The sequence below is a fragment of the Tursiops truncatus genome, chromosome 10 (assembly GCF_011762595.2).
Source record: "Tursiops truncatus isolate mTurTru1 chromosome 10, mTurTru1.mat.Y, whole genome shotgun sequence".
NCBI classification, from domain to species: domain Eukaryota; kingdom Metazoa; phylum Chordata; class Mammalia; order Artiodactyla; family Delphinidae; genus Tursiops; species Tursiops truncatus.
The window spans coordinates 91,508,618-91,535,595 of NC_047043.1; the positions used below are offsets into that span (position 1 = coordinate 91,508,618).

The 26,978-nt window shown below is 49.1% G+C and overlaps 1 protein-coding gene across 1 annotated transcript in view; it reads left to right on the plus strand.

The window, feature by feature from the left end:
- The window catches only part of ITPR1 (inositol 1,4,5-trisphosphate receptor type 1), a 318,730-nt gene that overhangs the window by 285,088 nt on the left and 6,664 nt on the right, over window positions 1–26,978 (plus strand). Inside the window, exons 55-60 of the mRNA XM_073787587.1 lie at window positions 847–1,042; window positions 2,389–2,481; window positions 3,662–3,801; window positions 4,371–4,536; window positions 7,355–7,515; window positions 24,111–24,272. Coding sequence (XP_073643688.1) covers window positions 847–1,042; window positions 2,389–2,481; window positions 3,662–3,801; window positions 4,371–4,536; window positions 7,355–7,515; window positions 24,111–24,272 — 918 coding nt within the window. The remainder of the gene's footprint in view (window positions 1–846; window positions 1,043–2,388; window positions 2,482–3,661; window positions 3,802–4,370; window positions 4,537–7,354; window positions 7,516–24,110; window positions 24,273–26,978) is intronic.

Consider the following 26,978-nt stretch of genomic DNA (forward strand, 5'->3'; position numbering starts at 1 on the left):
CCAAGATGGTGAACCCGCTGTGAACCGCAGGGGGTCTCTGCCCCAACCAGGGCCATGGGAAGGGTTTAGGCTTCCTGGCGTGTTACCACCGCCAGCGTCCCTGCTGTGTACTATCTGTGTGACCTTGGCCCAGTCTCTTCATCCCTGCTGTGTACTATCTGTGTGACCTTGGCCCAGTCTCTTTGTCAGGAATTTAATGATAATTACCATCGATTGTGGACTTACTGGGCACATGAGTATGACTGTATGCTAAGCACTATATATACATCGTCTATTGATTCTTTACAATAAGTCTCTCTCCTCCAGTCTGCAAATGATGAAACTGAGGCTCTGAGAGGACGGGGGTAGTGCCTGGTCCTGGTGGTAGCAAGCGGTTGAGCTGAGGTTTGAACCTTTGTCCGCTCCAGAGTCCCTCTCCCTGGCCTGGCCCATTGCAGGTCAGCCAGCCCCGTATCCAGAGTGGCTGGCCCTTAATAGAAGCTCAGTGAATAATCCCTAAATGAATACCAGGCCCCTCATCCCTTTCCTCCCTTGTCCTCTGCAGCTCACTGGCACAGCCTGTATTTTCTCTATTCCCAAGACCTCTAAGCTACATGTAAACAACTTGAAATTGCTATTGTTTCCCACCCTCCTTTTTTATATTTGTTTTTCCTTATTTTTACCATCTCGGTTTTCACTGTTAAGACAGGCAAGGGTAACACGTCAAGGGTATAATGCTTTTGAGTTTCCGGAAGGGTAAATTGTTTATAAATCATTATAAAGTTGTCATTAGGGGATACTGATGTCCATCTAATATAGAGGCTTCTTAAAATGGTCCCATTGTTGTCCTTTCATTTGTTTTTAAAGCTTTTTGACTTAGTGTACAGAGAAGAGACTCTGCTTAATGTCATTAAAAGCGTCACTCGCAATGGACGGTCCATCATCTTGACGGCGGTCCTGGCTTTGATCCTGGTTTACCTGTTCTCAATAGTGGGCTACCTTTTCTTCAAGGATGACTTCATCTTGGAAGTAGATAGGCTGCCCAATGAAACCATTCTTCCAGGTGGGTTTGGGATCTTCTGAGCTTTTTTAATGTTAAAAGAGTATTTCCTGATTACAACTGAACTAAAAATGATGACTTTGGCAGTGTAGGTATCTCCCTAACACTCAGAGTGTGAACTGAATACAGGGCTTAGTTTTCACTTCATTCAAAGGGCGGTATGATGTGTCAGTGCGAAGTGTGAGTGTCCAGATGCTACGTTGAATTTATTTACTAAAGTCCTATTTTAAACTAGTACAACATTTTCATAAAACAGTTTGACCATGTATATTGAAAGTATAGGAGTATGCATCCCTCTGGCTTGGTAAATCTACCCCTAGGAATTTATCCTTTAAAAAAAAAAATGTAGAAACAGATGTGTACGGAAGTATGTTCATTGCAGTGTGAAACTGGAAGCGATCTCAACGTAAGGGAGTGTTTCATTAGAGTGTGGTTCATCCATGGTGTGGTGACACCTGCAGATATGGTACGTCTTTATAAACCTTCATGGAAGAGTACCCAGGATATGGTAGGAAATTGCAGAAGAATAACTACAATAGGGTCTGTGTAGATTTTTATTTTTAATTAAAAAGCTCATATATGTCTTATAAAATATGGAAGAATATACCCCCAAACTGCAGTCAGTGGCTGTCTCTGGGGCATTTTTTTTTTTTTAAACAATGTGCACGTTTTACAGTGAGCTTATATGATTTTCATTTATAGAAAAAACAGAAGAGATTTCCTCTTTTGAGAGAGAGAGGTACATATTCTTGAGTGATACCCAAGTGCCTTTTCCCTCAATTAAAATACTTGACACTAGTAAGTGAAATATTACTGGTTTTTCCTCTGGTAGCCAGGCGCCCTGAGTCCAAGGAACAAACTAGAATTGTAACTAAGCCAGGCAGCCTTTTTCTCCCTCCCAAATGCTGCATTCTTGGCATGTAACTCCAGCCTCCAAGTTGACACTAAAAATGGCATTCACTGCCAACCATCCTAGGGTTCTGAACTAAACTGATCTGGGTCTCAGATTTCCACTCCCGCTTCTCATGCAGACTTGGTATAAATCTTGCTGGAGTCTGTATGTTCAGTAGTGTTTGTCGAAGAGTTTCAGCTGTTTGTCTTCAAAGTTGGAGAGGTGCTATTTAAGTGCGATATTTCTAGTAAGCTTACAGGAATTGACATTTCTGGCTTTTTTCCCATACAGATCACCAAATGAAAGTGTAAATTGCATCTCTGCTTTGAATTTATATGCAGGCTTGTCGGGTGTTATTTATGTAAAGAATTGTTTAATCAGCCGTGAGTTGGGGACTTCAAACATTTTAACCATATGTTGCCAGATTGTTCATCATAAAATTTCCTTCTCTCTCCAGAAGCCAGTGAGAGTTTGGCAAGCGAGTTCCTGTACTCTGACGTGTGTAGGGTGGAGACTGGGGAGAACTGCTCCTCTCCGGCACCCAAAGAAGGTAGGACCTCGCAGCGTTACCATGTTAGTGCCAGGCTCCCCCCAGAGGCTTAGATGGTGCACATGACATTGGAAGCAGATGAAAGCAGACTCACTGCTCAGAATTAAGGCCAGTAGCAAAGAGGAAGGGCTGGGAGAGAGGAGGGGGATGAAGCGGGGGAAAGAAGGCTATGTGGGAAGAAAATAGCTGCTTCATTGATTCAGCCAGTATTTACTGAGTGCCCACTATTTGCCAGGGACTGTGTTGTACTCTAAGATGGAATAAACTATAGTGGCAGGGTCGGGGCCGGGGGAGAGGGAGGTGGGCAAAGAGGTGATTACTAGAGAGGATGCTAAGTGCTGAGAGTAAGGATGGAATATAGAAGATAGGCACCCAGCCTAGTACTGGAGTAAGAGTATCACCCAGGAGGTGACAGCTGAACGAAAACAGTAGAATCTTGGGCGAAGGAGGAGGGGTCCGTATTCCTGTTGGAGGGAACAGCGTGCCTGAAGGCCTGGACGTAGAATACGGCATGTTAAGGGAGATAACGATCACGAGGAAGGAGAGCGGAAGAAGTGAAGCCAGAGAGGTCAACAAAGGGCCAGATCATGAAGGGTCTTACATGTCAGGCTAAGGGGGTCAAAGCTTACTTAAAGGATGATCCAGGTTGTTGAGAGGGGAGTGATATGATGAGATAGGTGTTTTAGCAAGACCATTCTCACTGCAGCTGGAGAAAAGAACAGGGCGGTCAGCAAGTTCTTCCTCCAAAAACCAGTAAGAATGGACAGTTTCCAGTTTAAGGCGATTCATTCAGCGGACCAACTGTAAAAATGTTGCTGGATTTAGCCCTACAGCATCCCCGGTGAGGAACCTGGGCCCTGAGCTGAGAGAAGAGATGCTTATCACTCAGCGTCCTGTCAGCGCCTGTTCGGAGCTGACACTGTAGTTTAAAATCTGAAAACGATAGGGAATATTTTAGATTTAATAGAGGGCAGGGCAATTCTGGGCTTGAGAAATTAGCAAGTTTTAGTGATGAAAACAGTGATGAAAAAGAAAGCCTTGGATGCTCGATTCCTTTCTTTTATTCTTTCTGGCTCCTGTCTGTCCGCTGGTGAGGTGGCATTCGGGAATCATGATGTCCAAATCCCGGTATCTCTTTTCACTCACGTTTCAAATCTCTCCTGACTTGCCCTGTTCGCAGAGCGGGTCCCCGCAGAAGAGACGGAGCAAGATAAAGAGCACACGTGCGAGACGCTGCTGATGTGCATCGTCACAGTGCTGAGTCACGGGCTGCGGAGCGGGGGCGGAGTGGGAGATGTGCTCAGGAAGCCGTCCAAAGAGGTAGCTGCGCCCCAGGGGAAGGAAGAGCAGGGGGGCGGGGTGGGTGGTGAGAGCACCAGGCAGTGGGCTCCAGTGTAAACCGAAGACACACAGGCAGGGCTGGGAGCGGTGGTGAGGAGACGTGCGTGCAGAGCCAGCTGCTTTCCTCTCTGGTCACTGTCGAGTTGCAGCCCTGGGAGGAAGCCCCAGTGTGGAGGGGGGCAGCTTCTGCTCTCCCCTCTGTGTATTTAAGCGATTCCTTCCTTCGGGGGCCAGGTCTGGCCTGCATGAACACATTCGTAAACCCCTTAGATCCCAGGAAGCTGCTCTCGGGCACGTGCCACGTGACACTTGGAGAACTCACAGTATACACAGCGGGCGTGAAAAGAGCTGCATTTGTGGCTCTTACACTTTGACACCCAATGTAACGTGCCGAACGAAGCACACGGCGCTGCTGGGGTTTGGGGTGGGCCAGGAGGGCTGGGACGTCTGACTTGGAGGCATCCGGTCCCCTCCTTCTGCCCTGAGCTCTGCAGACCCGAGTGCTGGGGACAGGGGGTAACCCGCTGACAGAGGTGCCTCTGTTCCAGGAGCCCCTCTTTGCTGCTCGAGTGATCTATGACCTCTTGTTCTTCTTCATGGTCATCATCATTGTCCTTAATCTGATTTTCGGGGTCATCATTGACACCTTTGCCGATCTGAGGAGCGAAAAGCAGAAGAAAGAAGAGATCTTAAAGACCACGTGCTTTATCTGCGGTGAGTGGTGGCAGCCTGGCTTGTGCCGAGGGGCTGGGGGAGCCCAGACTCTCCGTGGGAAGGGCCGCTGCCGTTCTCCAGCGTGCCTGCCCTTGGCACTGAGCGGCCCCTGATCTGTTCTGCTGGGGAGCGTCCGGAGTGCCCATGGACTTAGTGCAGCACTTGGCGGTCGGTTTTAAGCAATAAGCTTGGGCTCGCAGAAGCATCATCATACACCATTTGAAATGTATGTGTCTCAGGGTCTCATGGTTGTTGGGCTGCCAGAGCATCTCGTGTTCCCATTCTAAGTAACCAGAATGGAGATCTTGCCTCCACCTCCAGCCTGTGGATGGCTTTACTGCAGATGGTAACAGGTTTTAAGTGGAAATAGAGTCCTCTAAGAGCATACAGTGCAAATGTTCAGAGCTTGGGCTTGGGAGTCAGACCTGGTTTCTGATTAAACCTCTGCCACTTAGCTGTGTAACCATGGTATAGTCACTTCACTTCTCTGAACCTTTATTGTTCATCTGTAAAATGGGTACAATAATATGTACTTCTCTGCCTTATCTTGGGACTTAGGAGAGCTAGTTTATGAAACACGCCTAGCATAGCGCGTGCACTGTGTAGGCACTTAATGATGAGTAGTAAACTGCTACATAAGGGAGGTGCATGGGGTGCCAGAGATATCATTTTCTGTATAACTACAAGGAAATACATGTAAATGCAGATTCATCATGTAGGAATCTGGGAGCTGAGTAGTCATTTCAAGATTGTTCATAATGTAGTTACTAAATACATAAATTTCCTACTGGTGCGTCTACTCAAAGAATGATCATTTTTCCATTTAAAAACTTAAGAGCTTAGATTTTTGTCCCCTTAAAACCATTTAAAACTTCTCCTTTTGACAGAATTCCAGTTACAGAAGTCATAAGAATAGTACAGAGAATTTCTATATACTCTTTCCTCCAGTTTGTCACATGTTAAAGTTTTCCTTCATTTTCTATATTCACACACACACTATTTTTCTGAACAGTTTGAGAGTGGCTGGCACAATGCCCCTTTATCCCTATTTTAATACTATATATTTCCTAAAGATAGGACCCTTCTCTTATATATACGCAATATAATTATCAAAATTGGGAAGTTAACAAGGATGTAATACTCTTACTTAATCTACAGATCCTAGTCAGAGTTCACACTTTATGCCTATAATGTCCTTTATAGCAAATGATAGTCCCAGGTCATGTGTTGAATTCAGTCCATTGACATTTTTGAAGAATATAAAAGTTAGTTATCTTGTAGAATGTCCCTTGGTTTGGGATTTTCTGATGTTTCCTCATGGTAAGATTGAGATTATGCATTTTTTTATAGGAACATCAAAGAAATGCTGTATTCTCCTCAGTGCCTCATATCAGGAGGTACATGCTGCCAGTTCATCTTATGACTGGTTGTATTAACTCTGATCCCTTGGTTAAGCTGGTAATTGCCCTGTTTCTCCACTGAAGTTACTTTTCTGCTCTTTGTAATTGAGAACCATTATATGAGGAGATACTTTGAGGCAACGTAAATATCCCATTATTTCTCAAATTAAATGTTAACGCACCAGTTTTTGCATCCAGTTTTTTCCTGAGTCTGTGATTGTGATGTTTGCCAAATGATGATCTTCTTCCTTTACTGTTTTTTCTACATTTGTTAATTGGTTTTTTACTTTAAGAAATAACTTTCTCTTTTCCCTGTGTATATTTGTACTTTTGTATTTGTAACACAGTGGATTTGTGTGTTTTTAGTTAATTCGATGGGTTATATAACCCTTTACTCTCATAATTTATTCTGATGCTCAGATTGCCCCAGATTTTGAGAGCCCCTTCAAAGCAGGCTTCTGTGTTTTTGCCACGTCACCATCATTTATTATGGACTTTCTTACTTTTTTAGCACCATGAGGTATTCTAGATGCAAGCTCACCTTGCATCTTCCCTGACCCAGCCCTGGTATCAGCCATTTCTCCAAAGAGCTTTGGTTCTGTTTAGTGGAGACTGGTATTTAGAAGCCAAGATCTGGTGACTGGGTGTGCTCATTCCTCTCGGTGTGTCACTGCTCCCAGGGCTAATTAGGGCACAAATCTAGAGGATACATGTATCCACAGAGTTCTCTATCTATTTCATAAACACATGAAAAAGGATGAGTTCACACCCATACCTCTAATTCCAATTCAACAATCAGAGTTTATTCTGTCTCTCTCCCTTTCTATCTTTGTGCTCCCTTCTTTGACAGTTAGATATCTGACTCCCAGCATCACCATATATTTATTTATTTGCTCAATCTAAGAATACACAGAAGCTGTTTTCAGAATTGCTCACCTATACCTCTGCAAAAGATAAACTTACCAGCTGTCATTTAAACTGTATGTCTAGTTCTTTTTGTCCTTCCCCTGTCTCCTCACAAACCTTTTAACGTGTCTCCCTTTTGGCATTTACCTGGGAGAAGGGACTTCGCATTCCCTGGTTGCCTATGTGCACGGACCTGTCACACCCATGCTCATTTAACCCACACACACTCCTGGAACCTAGATGGTGCCTTCCCATCCCCTGAGAAGGCAGCTAAGGCACGTGGAGACCAAACAGTGACTGGTCAGTGGCAGAGGTGGAACTCAAGCCCAAGTCCATCTGACCCACGGCCTGTGTTTTCCTGCTATGATGCAAAAGTGAATGCATTTGTAAGGCCAGCAGAGCCCAACTCTTTATAAAGACAGGAGTGAAACCACAGCCTCCTGGATGGATGGTTCTCTCGTGGGTTTTTCTGCCCCATGGCTGCTCACTCGGGGCTTTCTGTCTCTTTTTAGGCTTGGAAAGGGACAAGTTCGACAACAAGACTGTCACCTTTGAAGAGCACATCAAGGAGGAGCACAACATGTGGCACTACCTGTGCTTCATCGTCCTGGTGAAAGTCAAGGACTCCACAGAGTACACGGGGCCCGAGAGTTACGTGGCGGAAATGATCAAGGTGAGCGCAAAGAGCTCCTGGAGGCAGGTCACACTCTGGCCTGCCAGCCCGGCTTCAGCTCGGAGCATGGTACCGGGAGCCAGCGGGGAAGCTAACATCCAGCGTCTACTGATCCCTTACCATGGACCGGGCGCTAGTCTCTGGAACTTCGTGAGTCTTTGCAGGTGACCTTCAGAAGCCCCAGACAGGGGGTGTCATCTCCAGGTTAAAGGAGGAAGCACTGCAGCTCAGCGAGATTAGCACACGGCCGCCCTAACCGGGGCTGGGCTTCTAACCTAGATCTCGCTCTGTAGCCCGCCTTCCCACCTCTATGTACTTGGCCTCTCTTCCTGATGATGGATCCCTTTCTGTTTTTTTCTCCTTATATAAGACCTGGTCTCTAAGCGGTATATTTTTTAAATGATCACTCGTTGTAGTTCGGCCTGGTTGGTCCGTTTGGCCTCAGCCTAGCCTTTCTGGGAGACAATTTGCTAATCATCAGGAAGGGATCACGTGATGGAGGAATCTGAGTCCCAAATTAATCTTCTTGCTGACGGGGAGCGTGACCGCCGTGGCCGCCGTGGCCCGGGAAGGGGGAAGCTGCCGCAGGTTTGCAGAGCGCTCTTCTCAGGCAGGGCTTTGTAGAGGCACCAGGCGTGTGCTCTGGGGGTTCCGGGCCAGCTGTCCTTTCATCCCTGTGGTTCTGAGCTTCATTGAAACGTTCAGGGGCGTATGGTAAAGCAACGAGGCATGGATTGTGAAGTTCAGGGAGTCTGTGATTTACACCAGCTCCCTGAGGAGAGGGGACGGTGAGCTGGGAAGAAAGACTACATGATTCACTGATCTCCTTCCTGTTGCCAAGGACTTGAGCACGCTGCCCAGGTATAAGTTATCCTAAATGAGCCTGTGTTTTTTTATGCAGTGTTTTTTTATGCAGATGTGATTTTAAAGCTTTTTATGCAAAGGAACCCCAGGTGAGGGCTGATCACTGGCGGTGGACACAGGCAGGCCAGTACTCACGGGGCCCTAGTTCTTGAGCACCCAGTTCTGAGGGGCTTTCTGGGGATGCTGTACTGTCTGTACCATGGAGGCCCTTAAGTCTAATTCTGTGCTTCTCATAATTTAATGTACACATGAGTCATCTCGAGAGCTGGTTAGAATTCAGATTCTGATTCAGCAGGCACTGGCAGAACTTGAGATTCCGCATTTCCAACAAGCTTCCAGGGGATGCCAAAGCTGCCGGTTCGTGAATCATAACCGAATAGTAAGAGTCTAACAGAGAAGACAAAACAGATACTGTTTTAAGAAATTATCATCCAAACTGGTTATGTGAGTGCCGAGGAGAAGTATTCCTTCTTCTATGTGGACTTAGCTGTCTGTGTGGTCTGTGAGGCTCTTCCACGTCTCTTACTGTGTTGAATGAAGAAAACTACCCAAAGTGGGGAGCCAGGAAGAGAGAACTTTGGGGGTGAGGAGAAATAGATGGGGTTTCACCACAGAGATGACTTTTTAAAAGGTTTTAAAAGAGAGAAGGTACAGTACTTCCCTGGCGTTCCAGTGGTTAGGACTCCGCGCTTCCACTGCAGGGGGCCCGGGTTCGATCCCTGGTCGGGGAAGTAAGATCCCGCAAGCCACGTGGTGCAAACAAATTAAAAAAAAAGAGAGAAAGAAAGAAGCGTAGAGAGACCAGAGCGATCAGAGTAGGAGAAGGCAAGGAGACAAAATAACACAAAGAAGGGTAGAGAGACGAGAGCGATCAGAGTAGGAGAAGGCAAGAGAAAAAATAACACACAGAAGGGGGAGAAAAAGACACGAGTCCCAGAATGAGGGTGATGGATGTCCTCTTTTACAGATGAAAGGGAGGCTTAAGGTTAAGTAAGCTGCCCAGGAAGAGCTCGGAAGCTGGGACGCAAGCCCGGGTTTAATGACCCAGAACTGCACTCCATGACCCCGGCATTGGGAGGACACGGGGAGAGTGCTGGCGGCTCTGGGCCAGGTGGGAGCAGGGTCTGTCCTTAGGGAGACTGGGAATTCTGGTGGTTGTCGGGTGCAGATGTTCACAGGGGAGGTTTCCGGGGTCAGGACACATGAACTGAAATGTCTTCAGGTCCTTCCTTTTCCTCCTCGTGTCGACAGTGCCAGGTTACACCGTGTTTGATCGGCATTCATGCAGACCCAAAGCTGTCTGCATTGTGTAAACCAACCTGCCTTTGCATTAAATCCTTTAACGTTTAGAAGAGGTAGCCTGTAGTTTTCACCCTCATCACACATTCCTTTCCTCCCCTTACTTCATTTGCCTCTCTCTGAACGTGCCCTGTCTTTAAGTCTTTCGGGGGCCAGTTTTGAAGTTTTCTGTTAATCACCTTGCTTTATGGTCACAGAAAACTCTGGTGCGCTTCTGGGTTTCTGTCTCGGTCACGAAGACTTAACAGGAGGCTTGTGAGCAGTCACCTGATGAGGATTAAAAGCCGGAAGTCCCCCCCGCCGGCCACCCAGCATGCTCAGAGCCCCCTGCGTTCACTGCGCTTTCCCATCTACATCATCCTTTGTGTGAGAGCTTCTTGTCAAACAGCCTGAAAATCTGTAGCATCAAAGAATTCTTAACTCTGAATGTCCAAGTTGCTGAGGAACCAGATGTCTCGTGTGCTGGGCGAGGGCCCAGGAAGCGTTCGATCCACCAGCCGAAAGGCGATGCCATTTTGCCCACAGCGTTCCTGGCGGTGTCTCGCCCTGAAGCCACATGAATCCTTGCCGGGCAGGCTCCCTGGAGAGCCACAGTGGGCTAGGAACTGGGGGTGCCCAGCTGAGTCACTCAGTGGGGGCTGGCAGCCCGAGGGCACTCAGCCGCCACGGTGGGGCAGGCTCCTTCCCCCCCCGCCGGCCTGCCCCGGGCATGGGCTCACTTAGTCAGATGCCACAGAGGCAGCCCCAGATGTAGCCCCAGGCGGTGGGGCGGTCCTCAGCGTTCCTCCTCGCGAGGCGGGCCTCTGGGAGGAGAAGCTAGGAGATGTCTCGAAGAAGCCAGCTCTGGGAGGCTGCAAATACTCCAGCGTCAGGAGGGAGAAGGGCAGCTGACGAGCAGTGTCAGAGATGGAAGGAAAGGCCGGCCAGGAGTCCGTGAGGCCCTTTGGCTTATCATGTCCCAGAAGAAATGACTGAGACGGGCCCTTTGGGTTCCTCGGGAAAACCGCCTCTTGCTCCGTGGCACGAGGCGGTGGGTGTTGAGTTCTTCTTCAGCTCTCCTTCAGCCCGTTCATTCAGATCCCAGAGACGCCTTAAGGAACTGGGATGTCACAGTTGCCAAAAGACGACCCTGCAGAACCAAATGGAAGAGGCCCCGGGTGGCCGCTCGGAGGGTGGGGGAGCTTTGCAGACGCCCCGAAAACAACTGCTTGCAGATGGGGTATCAGGGATGGCAACTAGGTTTTCATCTCAAAAACCAACTGCTTAGTAGACTCTGCCAGGGGCTCTGATGGGAGAAGGCTTCTTAGAAGCCCAAGCTGACTTTGAGAGGGCAGCTCCTGAGGCTGCAGTTCCCTGGAGAACTGGCCGACGGTCAGGGGGCCAGGACCTCTCTCTGGAAACGGAAACATCTGGAAAGAAGGAGCATTTGATGCTCTGCCTCACAGCCAAGAACTTAGCAACCGGATGTTCACCCACAAATTAGTTTTCATCTAAACATAACAGAGAATGGTTTCCCTCTCCTGATCATCCCGTTTCCTTTCACTGGAGATGGGACCTTTCCTGGCAAAGCCAGGCCCAGGCTGGTGCCTCCCAGGCAGTCATCGCCACCTAAGAATGGGATCTGGGGGCAGAACGTGGAAGGTGTGCGTTTTGGCTCCGGCCCTTCCGAGCCCGGCAACCCCGGGCAAGTCCCTGGACTTTCCTGACCCATGTGTGAATCGGGGTCAGTGTCCCCTCACGTGTCCATGGGGTGGCGGAAAGGAGAGGAACGTGTGGGCCCGGGGACAGAGGTGGTAAGCACTCAGGCACAGAGCCGTCAGCCGGGAAGCAGAGGGCTGCAGCGTGGACAGCTGGTGCGAACACCGACTCCTAGGTGCCAGGACTGCGTAAGGCGTCTCGGCTGTTGACGTGCTATTACTGAGAAAAGTCAGAACAGGCATCCTCCAGTGGAAAATTCCTGTGTCTTCCTCTCTCTTAAATTTAAAACTGTTAAGTGTCCTTAAATGTTGAAGCAGGACCAGGCTGACGTTATCACTGTCTCTCCGTTGAGTCGGTCACGGATACTTGTGACGTTTGTCTGTGCGGTTAGGGCTGTCCTCCGCTCGGGTTCACTGCCCAGGACCAGGGGTTCCGGCAACATGGGGAGCGCCCCCGGAGTGCTGTGTGTTAGATTCTATCCTGATTATACTGGGTTAGCTGGTGGGTTCGTCTCTTGGCTTTGCGCACATGATGGGAGGTGGCACTGTGCGGAGGTGACTTCGGGACGCTCAGCCTCTTCTGTGACTCTCTAAGTTACAGGACTCCCAGCGCCACCCAGTAGTGCAGAGCCGGTCTCAGATTCGTTGACTCAGGCCCCAGACAGGGCTGAACTTTCAGAGAAATGTGACTACAGAGTGACCTCACTTAGCCCTGGCAGTTCAAAGGAGGAGGAAAAAACCCTGAGTTCCCTTCTCCCCACATGAACTTGAAGTCTGGTGCTACCACATAGAGTTTTGGCGATAGCCTTTGTAATAAGTGGACTGGACTATAATTTACGTACCACACGCCCTTGCTTGAATGACGTTTAGCGCTATTTGGCTTTTCTCCATTGCCAGCTGAAATGAGAATTTGTGTTAGTCTATACATGATGATTTGACAGGCCATGCAGTCTGGTGTATTTAACCAGAATAAGTGGTAAATCAGTTGTGAGTATCTTTGCCTGAAGGAATTTAAATACTGCACAGTGGGCGTGTTGTAGGTAAAAGATCAAATGTATGATTCCAAGCAAAGACCCAGCAGCCCAATTTTCTATGACAGTCAAACTCAGGAGAAAAGTCAGTCCTTGAAAAGCAGACCTAAGTTATTCTTGAAAGTTAGAAACTCGAGAAGCATTAAGAGGAGAGGTTGGTAAAGAAGACCACACAATAACTTAAATATTAAGGCATCTATTTTGCTAATAAAATAGAGATTTCCCTTCTGAAGCTTGGAATTCTACCTTGTCAACATAAGGTGTATTTGCAGAGGTGTGTTTTTGAGTTAATTGCCTTTAGAGACAGGGTGACCAGATGGGATACTGCTCATCCGTAGTTCACAGGGGCCGCTCCAGCCCCTCCTCTTTGCCAGGATAGTGTGTGAATTGACAAGGGAACTGAACGGTGAACTAGCGGGGGAGAACCTTCTTCCACGCCAGCCTGATCCTGGGGCACAGAGGGTGCTCCTGTGAACTCTGGGCTGTGCCGTGCTTCGCCCTGACCCGAGCAGACTGGATCATACCGTGGTAATAGGTCTCGTTTAATCAGTATGTACTGAGATAAATGCTTTGCGTGTATGATCTTGTTTGGTCCCCGTAACAGCACTGCAGGTGGCACCATCACCATCTCCCAGACGGGAACCTAAAGCCCAGGAAGGTCGAACCGCTTCTCCAGGGTCACACGGCTGAGAAGTGCTCGGGCTGAGATTCACAGCCAGGTCCGCTGATTAGCCCACCCTGGAGGGGTCCTGACGCGTGCACGTTCAGCGTGGCTCGATCTGTGCTCGCACACATGCCTCAGTGTTGAGAACCCGCAGCCGTTGGGCTCTGGATGTGGTGGGTTTTCCTGACTAGCACTGGCTCATCTCCCGGGCCCCTCCTCTCCGCTGCGGTGCTGAATTAGCTGCCTTCAGAAGAGGCAAGGGCTGGAAAAAGGGGGGTAGGGGGAAGAGCAGGAGAGAGGATCCCCTAGGGAACGCGCACAAATAACAGGATGGGGTTAAGTCTCTGAGCTGCCGCCGGCACCGCCAGTCAGGCAGCCACCTGAGTCCGGTGCTACAGGGGTTGTTTAAAAGACTGGAGCTCAGGAATGGCAGAGAACAGCTCTTATAAAGGGCGTACCTGCCATAGGTGTTCATTTGGACTTGCTACAATCTGATGAACTTCGTGGGCCTCACCTAAGCTTGGAACAGGGGATGATATTTCCTTTGGTGACCACATTTGGGGAGAGAGAGGGGTTGGTTAAAGGGGAAGGACGGTTCACCGGAGCCACAGCCAGACTCGGGCTCCCACACCCAGGGGACTCATGTGAATGCACAGAACTCCCTGAAAATTAAACGTCAGAGCTTCTGACCCATCCTCCCTTAGGCCTGGCGCTGACTTTTTCTCACAGGTAGAGCAGCCCGCTCTCTCCCCCTGCCTGCCCATCCCCCTACTCCCCCCCCCCACACACACACACTGATCCACCGGAGATTTCCAGTTTGTTCCATCTTGTATCAGTTCACTTGACCTCCTCGGACTTCGGGTGCAGGAGGGAGGGGCGTGCACCTAGTGCTCCCCGACGTCCCCTTTCCCGAGTTCTCGCCTCACCTGTGCTTCACTGTGTACCTGGCAGGCGGGCCCTGGCTGCTGATACTGTGACATGGAAACCCTCTGCTTCTGCACAGATGTACAGGAACGGGTTTGGGCTTTTATGCTGGAATTCCAGTGAGGATATGCTGGGGCTGGGGCGGGGGGGGGGGCGGTGGTTGATAAGATCCCGAGCTGTGTCTTCTGCTTTCCTGCCTAAGCCGGGAGGCCACGGAGTTGCTTAAGATGCCCGCTGGGCTCCGCCAGCCCTCAGCGGTGGGTGGGTAGGGATACAGGCTGTGCCGCCCTCTCACCCGGCCCAGAAAGCTTTCTGAAGCTCGCTGACACCGCGGCAGAGTTCAGGCACGTCGGAGTGAGGGAGAAGTGGAGAGGGATTTGGCACTCGCCCCTTGGCGGCTGGAAACAGCGCGTCAGCATCACTGGACGTGCCACGCAGCCGGCCAGGCGCGCTCTCGCCCCACCCTCTGCACTTGAGCCGGGGTTCGTGTCCATGGCAGCTGCAGAGCTTCGGGTTCCCCACCCAGGCTCACACCACGTCCCGCCCTCCAGTCTGGAGGTACGAAGCCGCCCCTGCCCGGCCGCGCTTCGTGGGCGGCTTCCTCCTGTCCGGAAGCGCTGGGCATGGGAGCCGGGCCTGCAGGGCCCTCCCGGCCCTCTCTTCCGAGCTTCCCACGCCTGCCCTTCGCCAAGGTGTGCGAGGGCACTGTGTGCAGCAGCGAGGGGAGCAGAGCCGTGAACTTACTGCTCGCGCAGGGCCCCGGCACTCGGGTCCGCCCGAGCGTGGGGTCCGTGAGCCTGGGCGCAGTCTGAGCGCGGCTGCCGGCGTGTTCACCGCCTCTGCTAGGGTCTCCCCTTGGCTCACCAGCCCCAGGGTGTGTGTAGGGGTTGACGTGTTTGTACACGTATGTAAAATATTTGTTTACACGCACATTTCTCCCAATTCAGCAGATTTTTTAAGCTCCCAAAATGCACTTTCCTCCCTTCCACACCTTGAGCCCGCCTCCTGCCCCTCCCCCGCCGCAGACCCCACTGGGCCACCCGCCCTGCCCCTTCGGTCCCCAACTCCATAGCCACGCCGGTAACTCCCTGGCCTGCACTCCTTCATTTCCTCTCTGCTCTGAACACGGGCTGCGTCTGACAGAGCCGGGCGGTAGTGCGCGATGCCACTGAGAGGTGTGTGACGCCCTGGCTTTTATGAGAATGTTCTGAATTCGTCTTTATCGAGTACATATATTCAGGATTCTTTAAAATGTATCTCTTCAGAATGAGGCCTACTAGTGTGTGTCTAGGGAATGTGAGAATGAGGAAAAGATGCGAGCATTTAGGTACAGCTGTTTGTATTTAAAGGTTATGACGTGGACAAGGTCTCAGTTTCTCCTTTCACAAACGCACTTTTTTACAGGGCCCCCGTGTTACCACCTGTAAAGTGAGAAAGTTGAACCAGAGGGTCTCTTAGGCCACCTTTAGCTCTACAGTTCCACGAAGCAACTTTCAAACGACTACCGAGGGTCTGTGTCAGGAGTGGATGCAGGGAGGTATCAGGAGGGAGAGGGGAGACCCATGTGAACGAGCTAGTGAGTGTGTGGGTCAGAGTGCAAGGGGCAGGTTGGTAAAATGGGGCGGTTGGAAAGGACTGAGGAATCTGGAGAATTGTACTTTCTCCCAGAAGAGTTGAGGCTGTGGGCACCTTGCCTTCCAAACCCCTCTCAGGTCAGGATGGCGCTGGTGGCGCGCCCTTGAATTCTCACTGAAGTCGTACGGATGGTGACGAAGATGACACCCTCCCATCACCGGTTTCTCAGGGTGTCTAGGCAGGGCTGGCCTTCAGTAAAACCATTTCAATCAGGAGGAGATTTCCAGCGCAGCAGCCAGAGGCCGACACGCTATCTCGCGGGCCCTGCTGCAGGTGAGGCAGCGAGCAGGGTGGCACGTGGGTGTGCGTGATTGTAGGTCCAAAGACAAACACTAGGTCTTTTTCCCCAAAACAACAGCAAAGAACTTTGGAAAGCCTTTTAAGTAGGCTAAAAACCAACCAAAAAAACCATCATTGTATAAAGAGATCAAAGTTTAAAACTCGTGGAATGCAAAAAAGAATAGAGGCCAACCAAGAAACACTGTTAAAATCCCATACGTAACCACAAAGAACATTCTGGTAGATTGCTTAGCTAACTGAACGTGCAGGGGACGTGGCCTGAGCAGAACATCCTGAGCCAGCCTGGGAGAAGCCGAGTTCGCCTGAGGGCTCTTCATCAGGAATCTCCGCCCCGCCCGCCCTGCCCTGTTCCAGCACAGGCCATCCCCCACCTTTCTCCCCTCCTCTGTGACCTCAGGCTTCTTCCTCCCGCCACCCCAGGGGCCCAGGACCCAGCTGCACCTCTCCAAGTAGGGAGCGCTGCTTTCTCGTGGCCCCAGTGAGAGCCCGGCATCACTTCACCTGAGGGCCCAGAGTCACATGAGGCAGTGACTCTGCAGCTGACTCTGCCTAGGGATTTCATCAGAAATGGGTGCGGTTCTCTCCCTGGCGGGGGCCGTCTCTCTTACACAGTAACGTCCAAGGACAGCTATTAACTGAGTCTGGAAGGGTGAGTGGTCATTCCATCCCAGCTGAAGATTATATAATGGGGCCTGTCTGGGTGATGTCGTCCGAGACAAGAGCAGCAGACCACGCCGACGCCTGCGCTTGCGAGCAGCGTGGGCACCCTTCCCGTGGCTCCATCGGCAAAAGGGAAATCTGTGCCTCTAAAACTGAAACCCTCCCCCCGGAGGGGGAGAACTAACTTGTGCACAGCGCTTTCCAGTTGACGGGACACGTTCTTACAGCCATTGGATCCTCACATTAACCCTGTGAAGTAGCCAGTAATCTCTCAAAAAAAAAAAAAAAAAAAAAGAGGGAGCAGAGACCCAGGCTGGTTGGCTGACTCACCCCAGCTCATGTCCTGTGAACATTCTGGACTGTCGGGGCTTCAGCTCCGGATCCTAGGACGCAGCTCTTCCCACTGACACGCTGACGGCGTGGGCTTGCTACGGAAACAAACCTGTGAGAGACAGGGACCTGGACCCTTCAATTTCATTTCAGGCTGGCCAACAAATTCCAGGTGTGGGATCCATTTTTTTAAATAGGTTTTATTTTGTACAGGAAACACTGAGCAGAAAGGACTGAGTTCCGTATGCCCCCTTCTCCCCACCTCACCCGCCAGTTCCCATTATTAACTTCTGTATTACTGTGGTGTAGCTACTACAATTGATAAACTAATCTAGATACGTCATTATTAACCAAAGACAGTAGTTTACGTTAGGATTCACTCTTCGCGTTGTACGTTCTGTAGCTTTTGACAAATGTATGATGACGTGGATCCGCTATTACAGCAGCAAATAGAATAGGTTCGCTGTCCTCCAAGTCCTCTGTGCTCTACCTGTCCATCCCTCTAGCCCCCAACCCTCAATCTTCTTACCTTTGGAATCTATTTTTTCAATTTAGTTTTTTTTTAATATATAATAGATACTATAATGACAATTTTGGAGTCAGTGAGCATACTTAGAGTTACTATCACTGTTTTTTCACCCAAAGCAATGGATTCTGGGTTTTGTTTGTTTGTTTTCCATGATCTTAGAAAAATGAGCTCTAAACATTATTTTCTTCCTCTTCAATGCAAATAGTCACCCTAACTCACAAGAGGGGCAAATATTTAAAGTTTATTGAGTGTAATATATTCCTGCTTTAGAAAAGTTAAGGATTATCTTCAATCCTCCCCTTCCACTCTCTTCCAGGCATTTTCTGGGGGTTTGGATACATGGGGAGGTTTGGATACATGGGGCAGCCAAGGATCTGTCTCCAGGCCTGCCCCTCAGTCACTCCTGTCACCTAAGCATCGCCAGGCACTCTGGGAAAATCCTGTTTGTCATCTTGTTTGGTAAGATAAGTGGAAACGCATTTGACACTTGAGTTGAAAGGACAGTCTTTGCCTTCCTGAGTCTTCCCCAAGGGGATTCTATGGCTTACAGGTCCATCTTCCCAGGACCCATCTTCTCAACCATGACCCCTTCTTTGACCCTCATGCCCCCACCAAAAAAAAAAAAAAAAAAATTGCATTTCTCTAGTCTGACTGTAAAAGAATAAGGGATTCAACAGTAAATGTTGCGTTGTTTACAGGGTAAACAAAACTCTACCTCAGTGGACTCTCTCTGAGGAGGTGACTGATGATCTCAGTTGTCTTTCTTAGAACAGCCTCTTCAGTTGAACCTGGGAAGAAGAAAAAAAAAAAACGCTTCTCAGAATGATGAGCATTTGCATCATACAATCCAACTTCCTCTCCTCTCTCTCTGTGTTTCTCTCTCTCTCACACACACAGCCTCCCTCTTTCCAGTCAAGAACATTTCAAGAGGTCAGTGCCGCCCCCGTGTCTAAAACTTCAGTGTTTGCCTTTGCAGGGACTTTTCCAACTTTACCTAGAAAAGAACTAACCAGAACCTTAGCACTTGTGGTCAGCCTGCTTCCGGCTGTGGCTTGAGTCGGTTTGTCTGCTCTGACGAGGAAGTGCTTGCTGTGACGGGAACTGCACTGGCTGGATTGTAGGAGGACCAGGGCAGACAGTGCCTAATGACATTGGTATGCGAGGTACCAGCAGCAAGGAAAGCAAGGGAAGCACACAGGGGCCCTCAGACCCAGAGCGACAGATGCGGCTGAGAGACGTGCAGTGAACCCACGAGCCTCCCCAGACCCACCCTCCTGAACACACGCACGCACACACACACGCACACGCACGCGCACACACACGCACACACATACACACACACACAGAGCCCAAGATGAATTCATGTATAAACAAAAGTGCCTTCGTTGATGACTTTCTTAAAAAGGCAAGAGAAGCCAGGATACTGAGATATGTTTTTGATCTGGAATGGACATAAAGGCAGGATTTTGCAAACATTTATGGACCTTCAGCCCCTGGCTGGCCGGGGAACCACGGGCGGAGGCTTCCCTGGAGTCACTGAGCACTCAGCATTTGCTGTGGAAGTCTGAGCTAAAGAGAAAGTGACTGGACTCAGGTGTTCTCTCTCCGCTCCAAGGCCAGGACTGGGATAGTCTAACTATCTTCCTGTAAAGGTTTCGATCTCTGTGCAGAGGGTCCTGCTGGTGAGCAGCCTCCACGCCGCGTCGGGGCTTATGCCACAGTGCAGGGTGCAAAGCCGAATGGAAACAGAACAGTGTGGCCAGAATTGTTCATTAATTTTAACTACTAGATGCTCCCTGGTAATTTGAGATTAGACTTAACAGCCCAGGATGATTTTTTGTTTTGTTTTGGTTTGGTTTTTTTGGCGGTACGCGGGCCTCTCACTGTTGTGGCCTCTCCCGTTGCGGACGCGCAGGCTCAGCGGCCATGGCTCACGGGCCCAGCCGCTCCGCGGCATGTGGGATCTTCCCAGACCGGGGCACGAACCCGTATCCCCTGCATCGGCAGGCAGACTCTCAACCACTGCGCCACCAGGGAAGCCCCCAGGATGATTATTTAATTAAAATACTGGCACCACCTAGGACCGCAAATTTGGGTACGTGCCTATGCCGGGGCAGAAGAGCTACCGGTACACACCATCGAGAGCACTTGGATACCTTGTTTCCTGTGGTTTAAGGCTTGGACGGGGCCCCAGCTCTGCTTTGCATTGTTATTGGAGGAGGGCAGTGAGGGAGAACCTTTAAGGTGGTAATTGGTAAACATCTTGACCAGGAAATCCTGTTCCTCCCTTTGTACTGAAGGACTCTCATGAAATGGAGAACGAAGGTGTATCGCCAGGATTGGGGCACGTGGTACAGAGTGGCCTGTGAAAAGTATGACATTTCTTTAAAATCTTGGGGTTTCATGTTCTCCAGGGCATATTTTGAGTTTAATATAAAAATATTTTGGATCGTTCACCACTGACTGAAATGGACATTCTAAGAAGATGCATTATTTCTGTCTATGGCTTTGTGTACCCCTTGGGCAGGGCCTTCGTGCCCCAGGATTACAGGTGGCAGCCCACTTACAGAAGTACAGATAAAGCGAAAACGAACAGCATCTGATGCATCTCCTGGCCACTGCATGAGGAGCAAAGATGCCAGTAGCAGCCACTTTAAGGCCGGTGGGCCCCATTCGATGGCCTAGCGGATACTCACTGGGCCCTCAGGACTTGGAGGTAGGGCTGCAGTGGGGTCCACGAAAGCGAAGAGCCATGCCCTGAGCCCTGCACTACACCTTCCTTGTACTGCATTCCACCCCTTGGGGGCAGGGACCTTGTCTTCCTCATCTCTAGACCCTCAGCACTCAGCCCTGTGCCAGGCACAGAAATTAGAAGTATTCAGTAAACGGTTGTTGGATGAGGTCTGTGCGTTTTGCATTTGTCAGAGACCTTTCTGAAATCACTGCCTGGGAGTCCAGAGATCAAATCACATACACCATGCAAGGGGGTGGAAATCTGCCGTGGAAAAATTCTTTTTCTTCTATAGTCATGTGGTCGCTTGCTGTTAGAATAAGGAAAAGAAACTGTTCCTTAAACTTAAGGAACTTAAGCTACGTACAGAATCTTGCATCGATTTTCTGTCTTCTTTTTTGAAGACCTGTTTAATGTGGACTCTGTTTGGAAATCTGTGTTTTCTATTTTTATGGAGGGTTTGCTAAGCAAATGAACATGAAAATTTGAGAGCCAGGTCTGAGACGAATTCTCTACCCATTTTAGGCAGTTGTACATTCCTCTGCATGTCGGCAGTCGGTGGGCTGCAGGTGAGCTCTCACTCCTTCTCGTACACGGCCCCTCTCTCTGCCAGCGCCTCGTCAGGCAGGGGCTCCAGGTCACTTCCTCCCCTTCCCTGCCACCCATGTGTCCAGGCCTCTTCCTGTCACCGCCGTCCCTCTCCCTCCCCAGCCCAGCTGGCATGGCTCTCCCGTGCTCCACAGTCTGGGCTGCTGCCCCGCCTGTCTGCCCTCCACCCCAACTGCGGCCCCACTGGTTTCAGGGCTGTGCCAGCCCCCCCTCTGCTGAGAAGGCCCTCACGCTGGCCCCGCGTCTGGCCAAGTGATAACCTTCCTTCAGGCCCTCCACAAAGAGGATTCCAGCCACGCAAAACCACTGTAGTCAGTCCTTATGTTGACCCTTCTCTTCCTGCCGCTCGTTTGACACGGCCTCGCTGCCTTGTTTCTTCTTTTTTTAACTGAAATGTCCACTCTCCTTAACTAAAGTCAAGCACTCTGATGGCAGGAACCCTACCTCATACTTAGGTCTCAAAGCCATGTCCACTTTAAAGAGGTCCAGGAGGCCGTGACCAAGTGCAGGGGGCTCACTGCTGTTTCCTCAGAACCAAGCATGTAAGGTAAGGGCTCCTTAAGTATTCGTTGAATATGCTGTATTTTTTAAAATGTTTTCTTCCAAGAGTGCTTATTGTACTTCTGACTTGAATCTAGAGAGCTATCAAATGTTTCCCCCCAAATATACTCAGTAATAGGAGTTTACACTTTGTAAACACCAGATCAGCCGCGGGATCTCCTTTGAAACGTAGGGATTGTTTCCTCCCTCCCGGGGCCGTGTGCTGCGTTACCATGCAGGGTAGGCCTTAGCGGTCTCTGAACTCCCTGCTACGTCACATTCTGTCGTAGCCCCACTGGTGGTGTGTCCACGTGCTCCTGAGTCTGACGGTTTAAGTGGGACTTTGGATCTTTCCTCTTCACCTCGCTCTCCTCAGGGGTCAGCGTGCAGATATTTGCAGCCGTCCCCGTGGGTATCCGGTCTCGGGTACGCGGCCGGCCTTGATGCAGCTGTGCCCGTGGCCCATCAGCCTGGCCACCCACCTCTCCCTCTGTCACGGGGCCCACGCTGCCTAGTGAGAGTGAGTAACCGCCAGCCACCTGTCCCCTCCGTGTGCCCCGAGCAGTCAGGGGCTTCTTCCCTGAGAGTGGCACGGTGGGAAGGTGGGATGACGTGTGAAGGACTAACATGGGGCAGTGGTATGATCAGTGACAGGTGACCTCAGCTGCCTTTCAGTGTCGCCACTGTGCTTAAATGTTTTCAGATGTCTGCTCTCTCCTCTTCGCTGTAGACACACAGCAGAAAACTGATTAGACGTGGCAACGCTCCAGGGTTTTAGGCTGGTCGTCTTTGAAATGGGGTCTTTTGTCAAACATCCTTTTGCCCACTGCTCTGTCTGCGGTGGGAGGCTGATGAGAACGAGTATAGGCTAACATCGGGGCACATGGGAAGGGAGTGTTGATCACAGGGTGTGTGGCACAGCAAGGTAAACAGCATCACTTCCCTCCTCCAGCAGTCATTCTAAGCAATGGAGGTTTACCATTTAAGCAGTAGTTAGCAGGGCCCACCTAGGAGACAGTGGCTTTATCACTCCTTGCTTCCACAGATATTTATCAAGGGTCTGCTGTGTTCCAGTCACTGTACTAAGGTGTTTCCTGCTCTCAGGATGCTGGCAGGCTAGTGAGTCCCGACTAGACTCCCCACACGTCTTAAGCAAATGCTCTCTAGTAGATGGGACACCTCGTGCCACCGTGGTATGCCTTCTTTGTAGTATTTTCAACTAGTTCTTGTTTGGCTTCTATATTGCTAGATTGCATTAGGTCAAGACACGGTTTAGTTATGTTGCTTTTTAAAATTTAGACGTCTTGTGGTATTTTGTTCTTGATTTTGAGTATGTTGATGCCTTTTATTGTATATGACAGCGGTTGGCCAACTCCACCAGCATTTGTAAATAAAGTTTTATCGGAACACAGCTACTACCCCCGTTCATTTGTGTATACTCTACACAAATGGGTGTTCGGGGGCTACATAGCAGATTTGCTGTGACAGAGACCATATGGTCCAGAAAGCCAAAGGTATTTACTATCAGAAAATGTTTACTATGCAGAAAAATTCTGCTGATCTCTGGTGTACACAGAGCAACAACAGCAAATTCTGTATGTGTGTGTGTTGGTGGGGTGGGCGTGATTTGTGTTAGGATGTTTATTAGAATTCATCCCGACAGGATCCGAATGGCCCAGGTGAGATGTGACGCCAGCTGGGTGTGGAATGAGTCAGTGTGCCTCCCCTTACCTCCGGCTGATGAAGCTTTTCTTACAGTTCATTCCTGCCTCTCTGTACAGAACTCACCCAGGAGGTGTACTTTTTATGAGAAAAGCATATGTGGGCAGGAAGAAGTGAGGTGGGAGGAGGAGGCTTGTCCATCCTGTTAACCAGCGGTGAGAAATGCTGTTTACAGGTGTGAGCTACAGGCATCAAAACGAAGGGAGGAGACAGACAGGGAAGGAGACTGAATGGGTCTTTCTTATACCAACTGACAGCACCCACCAGCCATTTCAGGCCCGAAGGAAAAGGAAACACGAGTCGAGAGGTGGTGTCCATAAGTTCACAAAGAGGGAAACTGAACCCGCTCCCCATTTTCAGCCTCTTAACAACCCTCTACCAAGCAAACACACCCATACACGTATCTGGTCGATCCCAGAACACTCGAGATCTTAAAATTCATGTACTTGTAGAGTGTTTGCAGATGATTTTCCAAGTATAACGCTTTAAAAAATATACAGCACGGTATGAGGTACGTAGAGTCGTCAAAGCCACAGACTGCAAACAGGAGGCAGTTGCCAAGGGGTGGGAGAGTTACTGTTCAGCGGGGATGGAGCTGAAGTTGGGGAAGATGACTGCCCGAGATGGACGGTGGTGATGGCTCACAGCAATGTGGATGCACTTAATGCCCCTGCACTGTACACTTAAATGATGAAAATGGTAAATTTTATTACATATATTTTAACACAGTTTTAAAACTCCAATCTCATTAGCTGTGTCATTTGCAAAGATCACAGATGGAGTGGCAGTAGTCGTATTTGGAGATTAGGAATCTTGTTTGGAAACCCACTTTTCCTCATATGTTAAAGTGATTTCTTCTAGGAATTAAGAGAGTTTAATTATATTCAACTAAAAAGATATTTACTGAACGGTTTAAAAAAACACAGTACAGTACATTAGTTCTGCAGCAATCAGGAAGAGCCTGGTGGAAGACGGCACAAAGAAAAGACGGTGTGATAAGACCGCCTTTGTCGTCTCTCCTCTTCGAAGTGACTCCCTCTTTTTTTCATGTGGATTCCAGGAAAGAAACCTTGACTGGTTCCCAAGGATGAGAGCCATGTCCCTGGTCAGCAGCGATTCGGAAGGAGAACAGAATGAGCTGAGGAGCCTGCAGGAGAAGCTGGAGTCCACCATGAAGCTGGTCACTAATCTTTCTGGGCAGCTGTCAGAATTAAAGGACCAGGTAAAAGAAACCCCACCTGCCTACACACACCCACTACCATACACACCAGGTGTGGTGAGAAAATCAGTAGTGCTCATGTTAAAATGCTGAAGTTTATCACCTGGATAGAAAAGGAAACGGGCAACAGAGAACAAACTCATTTAGTCCATCAGTTTCCCCTCCACTCCCCCTTCACTGCCCTTTGACAGGATAAGCCCATGACGCTACTCTCAGTGCCGCTCAGGACGAGGTTTTCGTATGAAAAACAAAACCAGAAAATGAGAAAATGCAAACTACTTCAATGAAGTGCTGTACAGAAAAACACGATGTGCAAAGCTGTACTCCTGACTTTTCTTCACTGACAAAAGATTAAAGGCTGTTTCTGGTTTTGCTTTTCAGCCCTCAGCTCTATCGACCCCTGGCCCCAGATACTGAAATCCAGCATCCTGGGATACACCCCAGTCAAGGAAGAGCCCCTTTTGGTTCATTCATTGGCCAAATCCTTACTGAGTGACTCCCATAGTCCAGGCGGCGTGGCGGGTGCTGGGGGTGAACAGTGACCGCTCTGCCGGCCGCGTCCCTGCACTCACCCAGCTCAGCCGTCTACAGATGTGCTGCCCCATCCTGCTCCCTGTCCGTAAGATAAATGCTTTGCCCCTGTAACTAAGCTGGGTGAAGGGGGCAAGTCTGCAGCAAACCCTGTATACTCCAGAGCCCCCCTGCCCCGCCCTTGACCCCCTTCAAATGAGCACTCACAGTTACCAGGTGGTGACCTCCTGCTGGGAGGACCTGTGCTCTGCCCGTAGCTGACCGGGATAACCCTGCACAAACACGGCAACAGTTCAGCCTCCCGCACGCGGTGCTGAAAGCTTTTAATCAGTTCCGTAGACAAGATTATAAATTCTGTACAGCGGTAGTTATCAGGCAAGGTTGGCCTGGAGGTAAGTTGTAAGGTCTGCCCGCAGGTGATTTGTTCCTCTTAGGTACATAGTAACTAGTGAAGGCCCTGGCTGGCATCCGCTCTTCCTGGAGGTAGTTTACGTGGCACTTTAACAATCCCACTTTGAATTGTATTTCTGTTCCAACTAAATTATTCCAAACTGAGCCCCAAGATACCATTTGGCCTCAAGTTCTTTTCTTTCACATGTATTAAGATACAAATAAGAAGACTAATGGGAACAGAAGACCTTATTTATGAAGGCTGTCTACAGCACTGAGCTTGGTAGCCACCTAAAATGAGTAATAACCTAAATAAGTAAAACTAATGAAGATCTAACTAGATTACTTTGCTTATTATTTTATTAACTTTTTACCCCTGCTGTGAAACACTTGACAAATGTTCCACAGGACTACACTGATTCATGAGCACACTGTCTGCTACAGCTGCTTCTGTTTCCCCCCTGAAGAGCGAGGCGAGCTCCGTAAGGCATGTAGCAATGCTCAAGTTCCCTTCCTCTCCCTTTGAGAGAGCTGTGGCTACAAGAATCTCCATTAAATCAGATGTTTTAAATTAGATGCCAAAAAATCTTACAAAAATTGATCTCATGCAGACCTAAATAAAGGAAGTATTTAGCGCTCTATAAAGTGCCGTTTGTAAACATGTCTGAAGCACACTATTATTGGGTATTCTGGGGTAGTAAATGCCGCTCGAGCCCTTCTCTGTAGGCCGGGCCTGTCCTTTCAATGCTTAGGATCCTGTGTGTTGAATCGCTCCCTGAGGGTGGTTCTGAAGTTGCTTCAGTGATGCACACTGTGCAAACCAGTGAACCTGGTCTAAGGACCGAATTGAAGCTGAGGAATTTGCACAGAGAATCACAGGTATAGGAGGTAGCCAAGACCACAGATGGCATTGCACCCAATTCCCTCATTTCATTTCGTGAGGACATTCAGGTTCATGGCAGGCTCTTAGGAAATTTATGCAACTTTACCTGAAAATGTCAGGCTGGAACTCCTGGTCCTGCAGTCTGGGTTGGATTTTGTGTGCGTGTGTTGTGTTTTTATTTTCCCTTGTTTTGTTTTGTCACTGTACCCTGTTTGCCTTTCATGGTTGACTGTTTAAATTCTCATTCATTTTTTTAAGAACGTTAAAGAGTTTCAGAAGTCGCATCGCGCACTTAAAACGCTAAGGAGCGATACAGTCATTGCCATGTTACACCACTGATCAGAGACTTGGCATTAGAATCGTTTCTCTGAAGCCAAAATTTTGGCTTGAACAAACTGTAAACTTGATTACATATGGACTAAGGTTCATTAAGTGACATCAAAACCAGTGTGGTTTAAACTGCTTGGTTTCAGCTCTGTTTACATTTTGGTTTTAAAGTTAACGGTTAGAACCACCCTTCAGAAAACCTTTCCCCTATGAAGGAATTTGAAATTGGACCGTTTTTTCTTGTAAGATGTTATAGGCTAAGAAGAAATCGGAGGAAACCAGTACTATATTCTCCAGTGCCTTTACCAGCATTGATCTGCTTAGGTTTTTAAGGTGACCAGAATCACAGGAAAAATTCAGCATTGTTGCTTTTGCTGGGGAAAATTTGCTTTTTTCAGAAGGAATTAGTCAACATTTTCTTTTGATTTTGTAACAAAACTGTAAAGCATTTGTTTGACAATCAACTTGTTGAAAAGATTTGAATTTTATTAAATTTGGTGTGTACCAGTCCTAAAGATTTCTTAAATTGTTCTGCATAAAAAGCCATGCAGACAGGTCAGAGAACTGCTGGTTCTTAA